Source organism: Xiphophorus hellerii, chromosome 7, assembly GCF_003331165.1.
Source record: "Xiphophorus hellerii strain 12219 chromosome 7, Xiphophorus_hellerii-4.1, whole genome shotgun sequence".
In the NCBI taxonomy this organism is placed as follows: Eukaryota; Metazoa; Chordata; class Actinopteri; order Cyprinodontiformes; family Poeciliidae; genus Xiphophorus; species Xiphophorus hellerii.
The window spans coordinates 16,770,133-16,781,827 of record NC_045678.1 but is presented as its reverse complement, the minus strand read 5'-3'; the positions used below and the strand labels follow the sequence as shown (position 1 = coordinate 16,781,827).

General features: G+C 41.1%; 1 protein-coding gene and 1 long non-coding RNA gene across 4 annotated transcripts in view; one reads left to right on the top strand and one right to left on the bottom strand.

The window, feature by feature from the left end:
• Positions 1-809: 809 nt before the first annotated feature.
• dlx1a (distal-less homeobox 1a) lies at positions 810-6,060 on the bottom strand. The gene is made up of 4 exons (XM_032568064.1): positions 4,967-6,060; positions 2,882-3,488; positions 2,386-2,588; positions 810-2,173 (listed from the first exon to the last, which is right to left on the bottom strand). Exons 2-4 carry the CDS (start codon positions 3,189-3,191, stop codon positions 1,922-1,924), a joined length of 765 nt encoding a protein of 254 aa, XP_032423955.1. The 5' UTR covers positions 3,192-3,488; positions 4,967-6,060; the 3' UTR covers positions 810-1,921.
• The window catches only part of LOC116723274 (uncharacterized), a 28,106-nt gene continuing 19,005 nt past the window's right edge, over positions 2,595-11,695 (top strand). Inside the window, exons 1-3 of one of the 3 annotated variants that reach the window (XR_004339949.1) lie at positions 2,595-2,706; positions 2,806-2,924; positions 7,552-10,281. This is a non-coding gene — a long non-coding RNA (uncharacterized LOC116723274). Of the gene's footprint in view, positions 2,707-2,805; positions 2,925-7,551; positions 10,465-11,695 lie in introns of those variants that run through there. The other 2 variants (XR_004339948.1, XR_004339950.1) reach the window with 2 other exon arrangements.

Genomic DNA, 11,695 nt, shown 5'->3' with positions numbered 1-11,695 from the left:
GAGTATTGCATTTTCCTTTTCTTTCCATTCTGCCATCTGAATAAATTGTTTGTATTATTTTAATATGCATTGCTCTTTCACAGCAGTGCATTTCACGCGATCCTTGTGTGTATTTTAAAGCTTCTTTCCTGTTTTACAAAACCGTAACATTTAATTTCATTAGAATTTAGTTTGCTTGTTCGTTTTTCTTTTTGATTTTAAGACAGAGTGCAGGCATTTTTGTGGCATCACAACAAAAAATGTATGCAAACTTGGACCGTAAGTCCAAATATTTATATGCCACATGTCCAGTCAAGAAGCCCCGTTGTGTCGATCTTTATTACTACTGTTTAAGTTGTTGTGCTTCACCAAATAATATTTTCACACTGTTTGAACACTTTACAGATCTGGAACATAAATAATCTCTATCGTGTCAAAAAACTATATATATTAATAGCTCTGGTTTTAAATGTACACATTACAGATTAATGTGTAGTACATATGCTTCAATGGTCAGGAATGGACGCAATCATTTTTACAAGTGAATCTGCATTTCTGATTTGTAGTTCTTTCCAAATGTTTTACCACATCTGCATTCACTGAGCAGAAGCCGGACAAAGGCATGTAGGGCCGATTGTTAAACATGGCCATAATCTAAACGGGGCGCCTTTTTGCGGCTCAAATGGTGTCTGCTACAACAGCCAACATGATCCTGCTTTGTGTCAGCTCGCATTAAAGCTGCACGGCGCGGTAGAAAAGAGGAGGAGGAGGAGGAGGAAGAAGAAGAGGAGGTGGTGCGCAGGAAGAGAGGGTTGAATCAGACACCGTGCTTAAACATAATTTAAATCATATTTTACTGCTTTTGAAACTTTTTCACTTTTATGTACATAAAAAACTCCAGAAACAGATAAATAAATTAAGTGATCAATACAAAACTAAATATCCTCTATGGTGACTAAAACACATGTCGACGAGTAATATACACAAAAAGCCTAAAACCCTGTTTCACAGCGTATCCAGTAACAGCACAAATAATAATAATAATAATTAAAAAAAAAAAAAAAAAAAAACGTATCTGAAAATTATACACAAAATACAGTGACAAGTTATAGCTGCTCATCCTCTGGATATTTTTTTCTCTCTCTCTCTCTCAAAAGCAGCGAATCGGCTGTCCTTTTACATTTGTTCACATAAAATCGGGGCACGGCATAGAAAAAAACAAAACAAAAACAAAAGAAGCTCTGCTTGCGTTAGTGCAGCATTTCAACAACACAGTGTTGTCATCTCAAACACGCACACAGAATGAACACAGACACGTCTGAATAATTTAACTTAAATAACAAACACATAGAAACAACACGGCGACGTGAGGATTTACTGTGGTTGTGTTATGCTGTACGCTATGGGCGGCCTGACCGGTGGAGTCTGGGATCGGTTATTTGGTTTAAAGCCTTCACTGCTGAGGCCTGATTGGGCCTCAGGTGTTAATGCATGGTTTTAGGTCGTCATCTGGCGTAAACAAAAAAAAAAAAAAAAGCTCTTCTCATAAACATGTAGCCTACAGCTCAACAACAGAATTCTTCACACCAATTCGAGTTTAAGAAAGAAAAATAAGAGAAACGTAAACAACAGCAGCCAAAGAAGAAAAAAAGAAAAGAAAAATGTTCCTTTTTTTTGTCGTTTTGATACCCGCTGCCACGGGCTTGCTGCCCCGCGTGGGTGCATTGTGCGCCTTTTCGCTCTCTCAGCGTCCCACCCACCCCTCTTCTCTGCTAGCTGGCACGAGGAGGCCTCCGTGTCAGCTCGCGGGATGCGGCAGCTGCTTCTTTTTTTTTTTTTTTTTTAATTATTATTATTATTTTATCGTGGAGCATCAGCAATGCCGAGGCCGAGCTCGGGCGGCTGCGGGGTCCGTCACCGTCCTTGACGCCGGAGCATCGGCTCACATGAGCTGCGACTGTTGCATAGACTCTTGGTGTGTGGTCGGGTACCACGAGGTGTAGCTGGGGATGTAAGAGCCGGTCGTGCCCACCGACGTCTTCACGGTGGTCGGCGACGTCCATACCGGTGCCACGGTGGGCGAGCCGGTGGAAAGTCCACGACCGGTGGCTAAAACGTTGGTGTCGATTGTGCTGCCGCCTTGCTTCATTAGCTTCTTGAATTTGGAGCGTTTATTCTGAAACCAAATTTTGACCTGGGGGAAACAAAGGACATGTCAAGATTGGAAAGCAGAAAGAAAAATTTTTGTTTTACGCATAATTTACACATGCAGTTAAAACACTAAATATAATAATAATAATAATAATAATAATAATAATAATAATAATAATAATAATAATAATAATAATAATAATAATAATAACAGTGTGTAGGTATTTGATACTTTTTTTTTTTTTTTTAACTTGCCTGTGTCTGAGTGAGACCCAACGACGCTGCCAGCTCAGCCCTCTCCGGCAATGCCAAGTATTGCGTTTGTTGAAATCTCCTGTTGAGCGCTTGGAGCTGTAAACTGGAGTATATAGTCCTTGGTTTTCTAATCTTTTTCCCCTTGCCGTTAAATCGCACCTCCCCGCCTTCCACTACTGTGTTCTTCTCCGCTTCTGGTGCCGCTGAAGGAGAAACAAAGGGAGATGTGTCGGGGAGAAACAAGACGAGGAGGCAGCTGCGACCAGCACCGCTATGCAACAGCGAACACTTGAAGCACAAGTTTTACAGGCTGTACTTTAGGTATAATTACCCTTAATTGCATACATTGTTTATAGCGTTACGCAATAAATAATTGGAGAGTCTAATTCCACATCTGGGGTATCTGTTCCACGCTGCCAGTGCAGGAAAAAAAAAATCCAACAAGCAGAGAAAGGCGCCATTAAATGAGAGGGAAAAGATGCCGCTGCACGCTTACCTGGGTCCTCCAGTCGCGTCTGCGTGAGCCCCGAGCTGTTCTGGTAAGTCTGTACTGTACTCAGGTATGGACTTGTGGGATGGCTGCCGACGGAGTTTACGTACGGATAACCCAGAGATCTGGGGAACGACGAGGCTGGGCTGTAGCTGTCGTGCTGCGTGTGACCTGCAGAATGTAAACAGTGCATGGGGTAGTGTCCGTGAGACATGGAGGAAGGAGACATTTGTTGACTCGGGGGTCCAAACTCCATGAAAACGGCTTTTCCTGATGCAGGGCTATTAAGACCTTCTGGAATCGTGGTCATTGTCATCTCTTCTGGCGGTTCCCTCCTGTCTCCTCCGCGCTTTTGTTGTTTTCCTCCTTCTGTGATCTCAGCGAAAGGACGGGTCCCAATTTAAGCCGGCCTGATTTTTTCTCCTTCCATTCATAAGAAAATGCAGTTTGCGCCTGTGAAAAAGTCCTGGGAGTGATGCTGTGGACCGAGACAAACTCGCTCAAAGGTTTGAATCTCGGACTCATGAATATTCATCAAAGGCTGTCGCTGATTGGTCCACTCTGTGCGAGCGAGAAGCCGATTGGTGAGTGTGGGGCTGGGGGTCCGAAGAACCTGACAAAGTCAAGGAAAAACCACAAAACCTTAGATCTTTTTTTTTTTTTTAAATATATATGTAAAGATGTGATTTTCCTTTTTACAAACAGAGAGCCTATTTTATGATAGCAATACAAGTATTAAAGGTGGAGTTAAACAACATTTTCCTCCCAGTCACAGCTGCTTTGTCTGCTGGCCAGTCTGATTAAAGCACTTTTTGATTAAAGCTCCTAATGTGCCATCAGGACGACGGCGTATATTAGCATAACACTGGCGTTCAATTTTCATAAGTAGGTCTGTAATTAGTCATGTATTTAACACGGAGAGCAACCTGAGGTGTCAGTTACACCTGCAGCAGAAGGACGAGGATTTACAGGCTCAGGTAAGGGCCTAGTGATGGTGCATGACACCTAAAACGTTTGTAAAATATCACAACAGTTTGAAATAATCTGCTAATCATGCAGTTAAACTCATCCAATATTTTAAAGCAGTCGGGTTTTTTTTTCTCTGCATATTTTATGTGATCTAGGTTTATTTTTTGATGCATGCAAATGTTTTCTAAGAGTCTCATTTTCAAGTTAGCATCTATCACTTCCTGTTTGTCTCGTTTTAACCATTACATTAAAAAATAATAATAAACGGAGCAGCATATTTACATAATTTAATGTTTATACACTGGCAGTCGTGCGATCTTAGTGATGGTCACAGGTGTGATGTTAAATCTTCTATCTTGTTTCTTCCATTAAATTTCAACAACAACAGCAAAAAACAGAACATTTAAAAAAAAAAAAAAGAAGAAAAAATTGCTTAAAGATTTACTTCAAAACATGGGAGGCCTAGTTGCTTGGAAGGAAAAGGATACTGGACGTAAAGTTTCCTAGGTTACAAGATCTGATGTAAATAAATTTCAGATCCACATCAAACTTATATGCAGCGAAGCTCAAAAGTATTCATGCCCACGTCAGATATGCATTTAAATTTATTCTCATTCAACCAATAATTTTTTCACGATAGAAAATGGCAAAATATAATAAAAACATTTATCTAAAATAATAACAAAAAACATATTTACATTTTCTTAAAAACTCACGTTGGAAATTATTTACTGCCTTCTAAATAATCAATGAAAAACAAAATCTTCATTTTCAGACTGTAGCAATCAAACCCTTGTTATAATTGCCGACCAACTCTTTACGTTCACGCTGGAGGTTGGAAGGCCTCCCTGCCATCGCCCTAATCTTTAACTCCATCCACAGATTCCCTGTCAGATTCAGGTCAAACCTCTGGCTGAGCCACTGCAAAATGGGTTTGTTTCTCTCAGCCAGAAAGTCTGTTTAAATAGAACTGGGTCTGCCCCTCGATTTGATTTCTATCAACGCCCCTGGTATTAATCAGCTGCTAAAGTCAAAGAATGTCCTTACTTACTTTGTAAAAGAAAAAAAAAAAGAAAGAAAGAAAAATCACGTGACGGAGAAAAAAAAAAAAAAGAAAACAACCAGATGTGCGCCACCCGAGGTCAGAGATCCTCCTCAGGACGAAAGCGGAGCAAAGTCTCCTGCAGGTCTTCATTTCCCCGGGATTCATCTGCAGATCGCAGCTCCTCCGCCGCAGTCTGCGCAGAGCAGAGGCGCAGCCCCGCTCCTCCATCCGCGGTCCCTCCATCATCTCCACCTGAATAACAAATTAAAGGCAGTTAAATTCCCTCACTGCGATTATCAGCGTAATTGCATAATTGAACTGCAAACAGAACGAGTAAGTTGCAGAATGTGTTATCAAAAAATGCCGGCGGCTGACATCACAACACGCGCGCGTGTGTGTGTGCGCGCCACAATGTGCCAGAATGCCCGCGGATGCTTGGGATTTAAAGATTTCTGTGAAATATTAGGCTATAACCAAAGGCTTGGTCCCGTTGTCCCCCCTCTCTCTTAAAATAGGCCAATTTGAAGTGATTTCTCCTGGAATTACTTTCGGAAAATGCCTCAAGATTTTCCTCCATCAACAACGACAATGATAATGGTGGTACAACCGATAATTATCATCTTCCAGAACAGAGGACAGATTTTTTATGGGTACTTGGTGGGTGCGACTGATAACTGTCATTATTTTTCCCACGATTATAGTATCTGCTGACGACTGTGAGCAAAACCATTAGCAGAATTGAGGCAGAATTTGGAGGAAACATGTAAAATAATAGCACAAGTGTACTCCTAAATGAGAGATGTTTATGTGATGCAATGTGGAGCTAGAAAACACTTATTTCATTTTTTTTTCCTCTTTTGCAAAAAGGTTTTCAGTAACCCAAAGTAATAATCTAATACTAGAAGGATTTTCTCAAGCCTCCTAAAGCGCCATTAGGATGAAGCAGACATGTGATAATATTACCGCACTGTCATTAATAATTTGACTCGCCGGCAGGAGGGCAGCGCAGGCCACAGCAGCGCTTCCTGCAGCGGGACTCTTAACTAGCCGCACTAAAAATAAAGTCCTTCATGCACGGATGGATGGAGCGCGGAGGCAGGACTCATTAGGAGTGAGTAGCTCTGTGGCTGAGGGTGTTTTAACACCTGCTGCTCTTCACCTGAGGGGTTAGTGCAGAGGTGGAGAGACAGACGGGGAGAGGTGGTGCAGGACGGGGGGTGGCGGGGCTAAACGGCCAGCATGTCACCGACTTTATTTCAGACCGGTGATAGCAGGCTCACCTCAGCTCCCCACTCATCCACCAAATGTTATCCCGGATGGAGGACCAACTGGTGCGTAAAGGCGCAACCTTTACGCACCCTGCAGCGTCTGCATCTGAGCGACAATTAATTACTGTCACTGCAGGTGAAGAGCAACGAAATTAGATGTTTATTTATTTTATTTCATTTTCTTGTAAATAAGAACATGTAACTTTAATTCGAACTTATGATCAAATTTACGTGTTTTCTTATTTAATCGCTATTCACACCATCATACGTTTAATTCGCCTCAGAAATGTCAAGCAGCATAACGTCCTTAAATAGCAAACATAAAAAATAAAAGAAATTCCACCAAATAAAAATATTTATGGAATTACGGACATCAGATCAGCCACATATCCAAGCGTCATTTGGTGAGCACGTACCAGCAGAAAATGTCAAAACCGCGAAGGTCGCGTTTCAGGTTTATTATTTTTATTTTTTTTTAAAGCAGCCGATCAAACAAGTGAAAATTGTCTTTTGTTCTGCGCCGTCTCCGCCGTTGCTTCTCCCTGCCATCCTGTAATTTGCGGCCGTCAGTTAGCGCAAACTAGATGCAGCACAATTAACTCGATTCTGGGTCTATTTTCACGTTCAATGCGGCGTCAAAATGTGGATTGATTTTGTTTGCTGGGTTATATGTAAACAGGGAGAAAAATGAATACAGAATCTGAAGAATGAGATTGGTTAAAATGCTTTTGTAAAAATACAGAAATTATATTTTAAATAAAAATAATGTGAGGCTTAGTTATTTGTATTTTTGCAGTTTTAATAATTTTCTATTTGTCATTATAACTCCTCTTTAATAATAATATATTGCATTGTAATGGTGCAGCCAGCTACTGTATTTCTATTTGCATAAATGTAAAGTAATATATTACATTTATTTCAAATGTGATCTCTATCATTTCTCTTCTTACTGTGGTGGAATTTATATCCAAATCGAAATAAAGGAAAACCTCATTTTACATAAAAACATAGACATGGGAATTTCACCAGCCAAAATGAATCAAAATTCTCTTCAATTCATTTCTACACAAATTGTTTTACAGCAGCTGTCATCTCAAGACACTTTATGAACATGTCCAATTCATATGCAGATGTATGAAACCTTCTGCTCAGATTAATCCAGAACAATCCAGGCACATAGTCACATTCAGATCCAATTAGAAAGGGTGTAATTTGATTCTAATAACAACATCAGCTGATCTTAAAAGGCCACTTGGTATAAAGTTGTCTAAGGAAGTCTAGTGGGAATATTGTTCAGCAATTTCTTCTCCTGTTGTTAAAAAAAAAACTTGTAAACTTTATTGAAGCATAAGATTTGTTTGCAGAATATTAATGCTATTTTTGTTTGTTTCTAGGCACTGGTGACACCAAGATCCCACTTCACATCACCTTGTGCTTGTTGTTCTCACAGCCAATTACTTCAGAGCTGCAGCTATTTGATGACAGATCAAGCAGAAGCATCTCTTTTTCCTGCACATTAACTTATATTTCCAGATTGTTTTTATGTAAATAACATTTAAAGTCCCGTTCACATCTAATATCCCTAACAGCAAAATCCTCTTTTGCAAACACAAATAATCCCGATTAACCCTCCTGATTAACCCAGCGCACAGTGACAGACACCATGGTGAAACTTCAAAGTCACTTTTCGGCTCCCATTTTTTTTTTCTTTCCATTTCAGCGTTCAGAGGCGCTCTCCTCCCCAGAAGGCAAGGGGGTCGCCGTGTGGAAAAAGCCCCCGGTGAACTGGTAGAAATGCTATCCCCATTACAGCAGCAGCAGGGGTCAGGCCATGGCAGCAAGCATCCAAGCTGCCCAAAATTGGCTGCAAAATGACCAATTACCTGAGTGAAGGCTGAGGAGAAAGGACTTGGAAAAATATGGCTTTTACTTAATTCAGCTAAACTGTAAAAGAAACTAGTGTAACGGCGATGCCTCATACTTGCTGCATGTCGCAGCATCCCACCTGTTAGGAGGGAAGATCTGCGCCTCAGGCAGGAAATGCATTTATAGATAAGTGAGAAACAGGGATAACGTTTTGCGGCGTGACGTAACTGCTGGAATAATGTGAGCCGGGGGAATTATTACACCAAAACAATGATTGATTAAACATCTTTACATGTAGGTCTTATTGAATTAATTCCCCAGCAAATGGAAAACATGCAAATTCGGCAATTAAGTCATTTGCCCATGGAGAGCGCGGCTGCTTGACGTTCAGCTGCCACTGCGCCTTTAGTCTGAAACCCTTTTTAGTTTTTTTTTTCCTGTTAAGAGTTAAGTCTCCAACAAAGACAGGAAGGAGGTCAGCACTCAGCCAACACCTGAATGCGGCTCTCTTTTTTGTGCTCCCCTTGATCCCCACAGTCTGTGCCTGTCATTAGTCTTAATGATGGAAAATTGTCATGTTGATACAAGTCTTGCTCTCCCCCTCTCTTCTTTGTATAAGTAGAAGGTGGAAGCTCCATTTGTAACAAAGTTCTTTGTGACTAAAAGCCGTGGACATTGCATTTGTGCCGCGGGAGAAAAAAGGGGGCTGTAGATGCTCTTTCCATAGCTGGGATAATTATTCCTACTGTGACCTTAATGATTCGCTCTGTTCATCCTGCATCTCATCCACGCGCCAGGCCCTCAGCGGAGCCCCGTGTCAGGGAATATGAAAAACCCATATAATGAAACCATTTTGGGCTGATGGAAAAAAGGGGGCTACTGGAGCTGCACTTGCTACAAAGACGGCTCAATTATATGAGTAATTGTGATAATTTTCCCTCCATTCACTGCCTTCTCTGAAAGGTAAAAAACACAGATGCTGAAAGGGAAATTACTTGGACAATATATAATCTGTGAAATGGTCACAACAGAAAAAAAGATGACTGTAAGAAAGTGAAGGACTATAAATAGGTATGTTAATGCAGGGCCACATAAATACACCCTCAGAAGCTCGCAGACATAAACAAACAGCATGCCACTGAGTCCACAAGAAGAGAGAGAAGGGATGGAGGAGGGGGGGAAGGCAACAAATGACCACAAAAAAGAAGAAGGTAGATGTGCAGCTGCCAAAAAATTAAACCTCCTTCTTCTTCCTATTGACGAATTTCAGCTCCTGAAAATGCACCCCCCATAGTTGGCTATCATTTGTTGTTCTCTGACAGGAAAAGGATAATTATCTCTCTCAGAGGCAGCGAGACTGACATGCCCTTTAGACTTTGCCATGAATGCAGAGGCTTGATGGAAAGCCTGAGGAATAATTTTGTTCTTGTGCTTTTCCTTCATCTTCAAGAGCGTGTTTTATTCCAAAGAACATGGAGATGACAGGATTGTGGAGTGCATTAAACCATTTGGATTCTTTCTGTAAATAAGGCATCGCTCCGTCTGTCAACGTCTAAATTTTGGGGGGAAAAAAACCTCGAAAATGCTTTAAAATGTCAATTCTGTTCCAGTGTAAGAGATATGGGATAGAGAGATGCATATGTTTCTTTTAAATGCAAGTTAAACATTGTTTTATTTTGTTAATAAAAAAGTAGAAGAGAGGTGTATAGTGCTTTGTGAAAGTATTTACATTTTGTGACATTTCAATGAGAAACTTCAATGCATTTTACTGGGATTTTAAGTGACAGAACCACACAAAGTATAACTGTGAAGTGAAAGAAAAATGACACACGTTTTTTAATTTTTTTGATGAAAATACTTCATACTTGTGACAAGTGTTTGCCTTCTGCTCCCTGTTAAACCCACTACACCCAATTGCCATAAGAAGACCACCTTAGGAGCAAATAATTGGAGAAGTTTAAAGCAGGATTAGAAGCAGCTAAAAGACCCATAGAAAACATGGAGGACCTACAAAAAACACAGGAGACTCTTTTGCTCGGATACATATAAACTGTGCACTCCACAAATCAGTTTTGTTATTGGTGAGAAGAAAAGTTTGATGGAAAGAAAGACATCTAGGCTTGTTTAATAAAGAGATGCTCTGCCCAGGTGAAACCAAAATGAAACGTATATGTGAGGGAAAACTGTCAATACAAATCAACTTGAGATCACCAAGGAACATGGTGATGGAAGCATCATGGTGTGGGGACGTTTTTCTCGTGCAGAAATGCGAAATCTCCAGTGGATGGAGCTAAATACAGGATAATCTATGAAGAAAACTTATATTAGGAGGGACTTAGTCACATGAGAATGGCCATTTCTCTTCACTTCAGAGTGATGTGCTGCATTGTGTGGGTCTATCACAACCATAAACGTAAACATAAACTTACTGGTTTTAATGTGATATGTGAAAAACTTCAAGAGATCCAGTAGCCATCATACTTCAGCAGTGATTATATTCTTCTGTTTGAAGATTTTCAGATCTTGGAGACAAAACATTGACACAAGAAGAACCTGCTGCTTCTTTTTTCTCATGTTTATCCACCCCATCTCTCCATCTCTACCAGTTTTCCTTCACACCTCCCATGTGTGACGCCGCTGGCCCGTCAGACACGTCCGTCCGCCTGGAGCAAATCGTCCCAGTCAAGCTGAGCTACATTGCAACCTTTCAGCTCAAACACTTGTATCAGACCGAAATGACGAGTCGACGTCACAAACCGTGTCATCGGTTTCACCCTCCCACCCCAATAACTTCCGTCCCATTGAGCCGCCTTCTGTGTTACGGAGCCAAGACAGCACGAGACCCCCCGGTCCTACTTGATTGTGGCTCTTGTGACATGGAGGAGCAGCTCGGTCCCACCAACAGCCTGAACTCTGCGTCGTACACAAATAGACGCGCACACACAAAACCCTTTAAAGCCTCCAATCTGAAATCAGTGCACCCCACTGTGAACTTCCTGACAGCCTCCTGAAATGTTTTCAACTTGTCAGATCCCTACAGTCGTACTCCAGGGTGCAGAGAACACAGCAAAACAATAATCATGTGATCAGAAATGGAGGCCATGTAAAGGCTGTTTGGGCTGCATCTATCAGCCCCTTTCAGCTGCTGCTCTCTCTTAGTTTCACACAGAAAACCAGGGAGTAATATCGAAACTGTTTGGCCACCTTGTCACAGAAACAAACAGGCTCTGAGCTGTTTGTCAACTGCAGCAGCAACAGCCGCTGAGACTTTTGAGCACCAACAAGTTTTTACAAACAGGTTTATTTATTCTGACAGCAGCGAGCTGGAAAATTATTAGGAGGATGAAAAGAAGATGAAGAAAGTTATTTTCTTCTCTTTTTTTTCTCCTGAGGCGATGACAAGAGGGAGCTTAACTTTCTGTTTTCCCAATACTGACAGAAATGTATTCTGTTTTCAGCATCCATAAAGGTCAAACATAACCTCTGCTTTTAAAGGTCAGCGTTAAATCAAAGATGGAGGTTTTTCATCAGCTGACCATGAGGTACCTTCAGTTGTTGTCCCTTTTTAAATTTCAGCCTTTAAGCAGAACATTGTTGTGTACCTCCATAGACTCATAAGGACTGGGTTCAAATGAGGTAAAGATGTGACAACAAGCTTCAACCTTTTAAGAA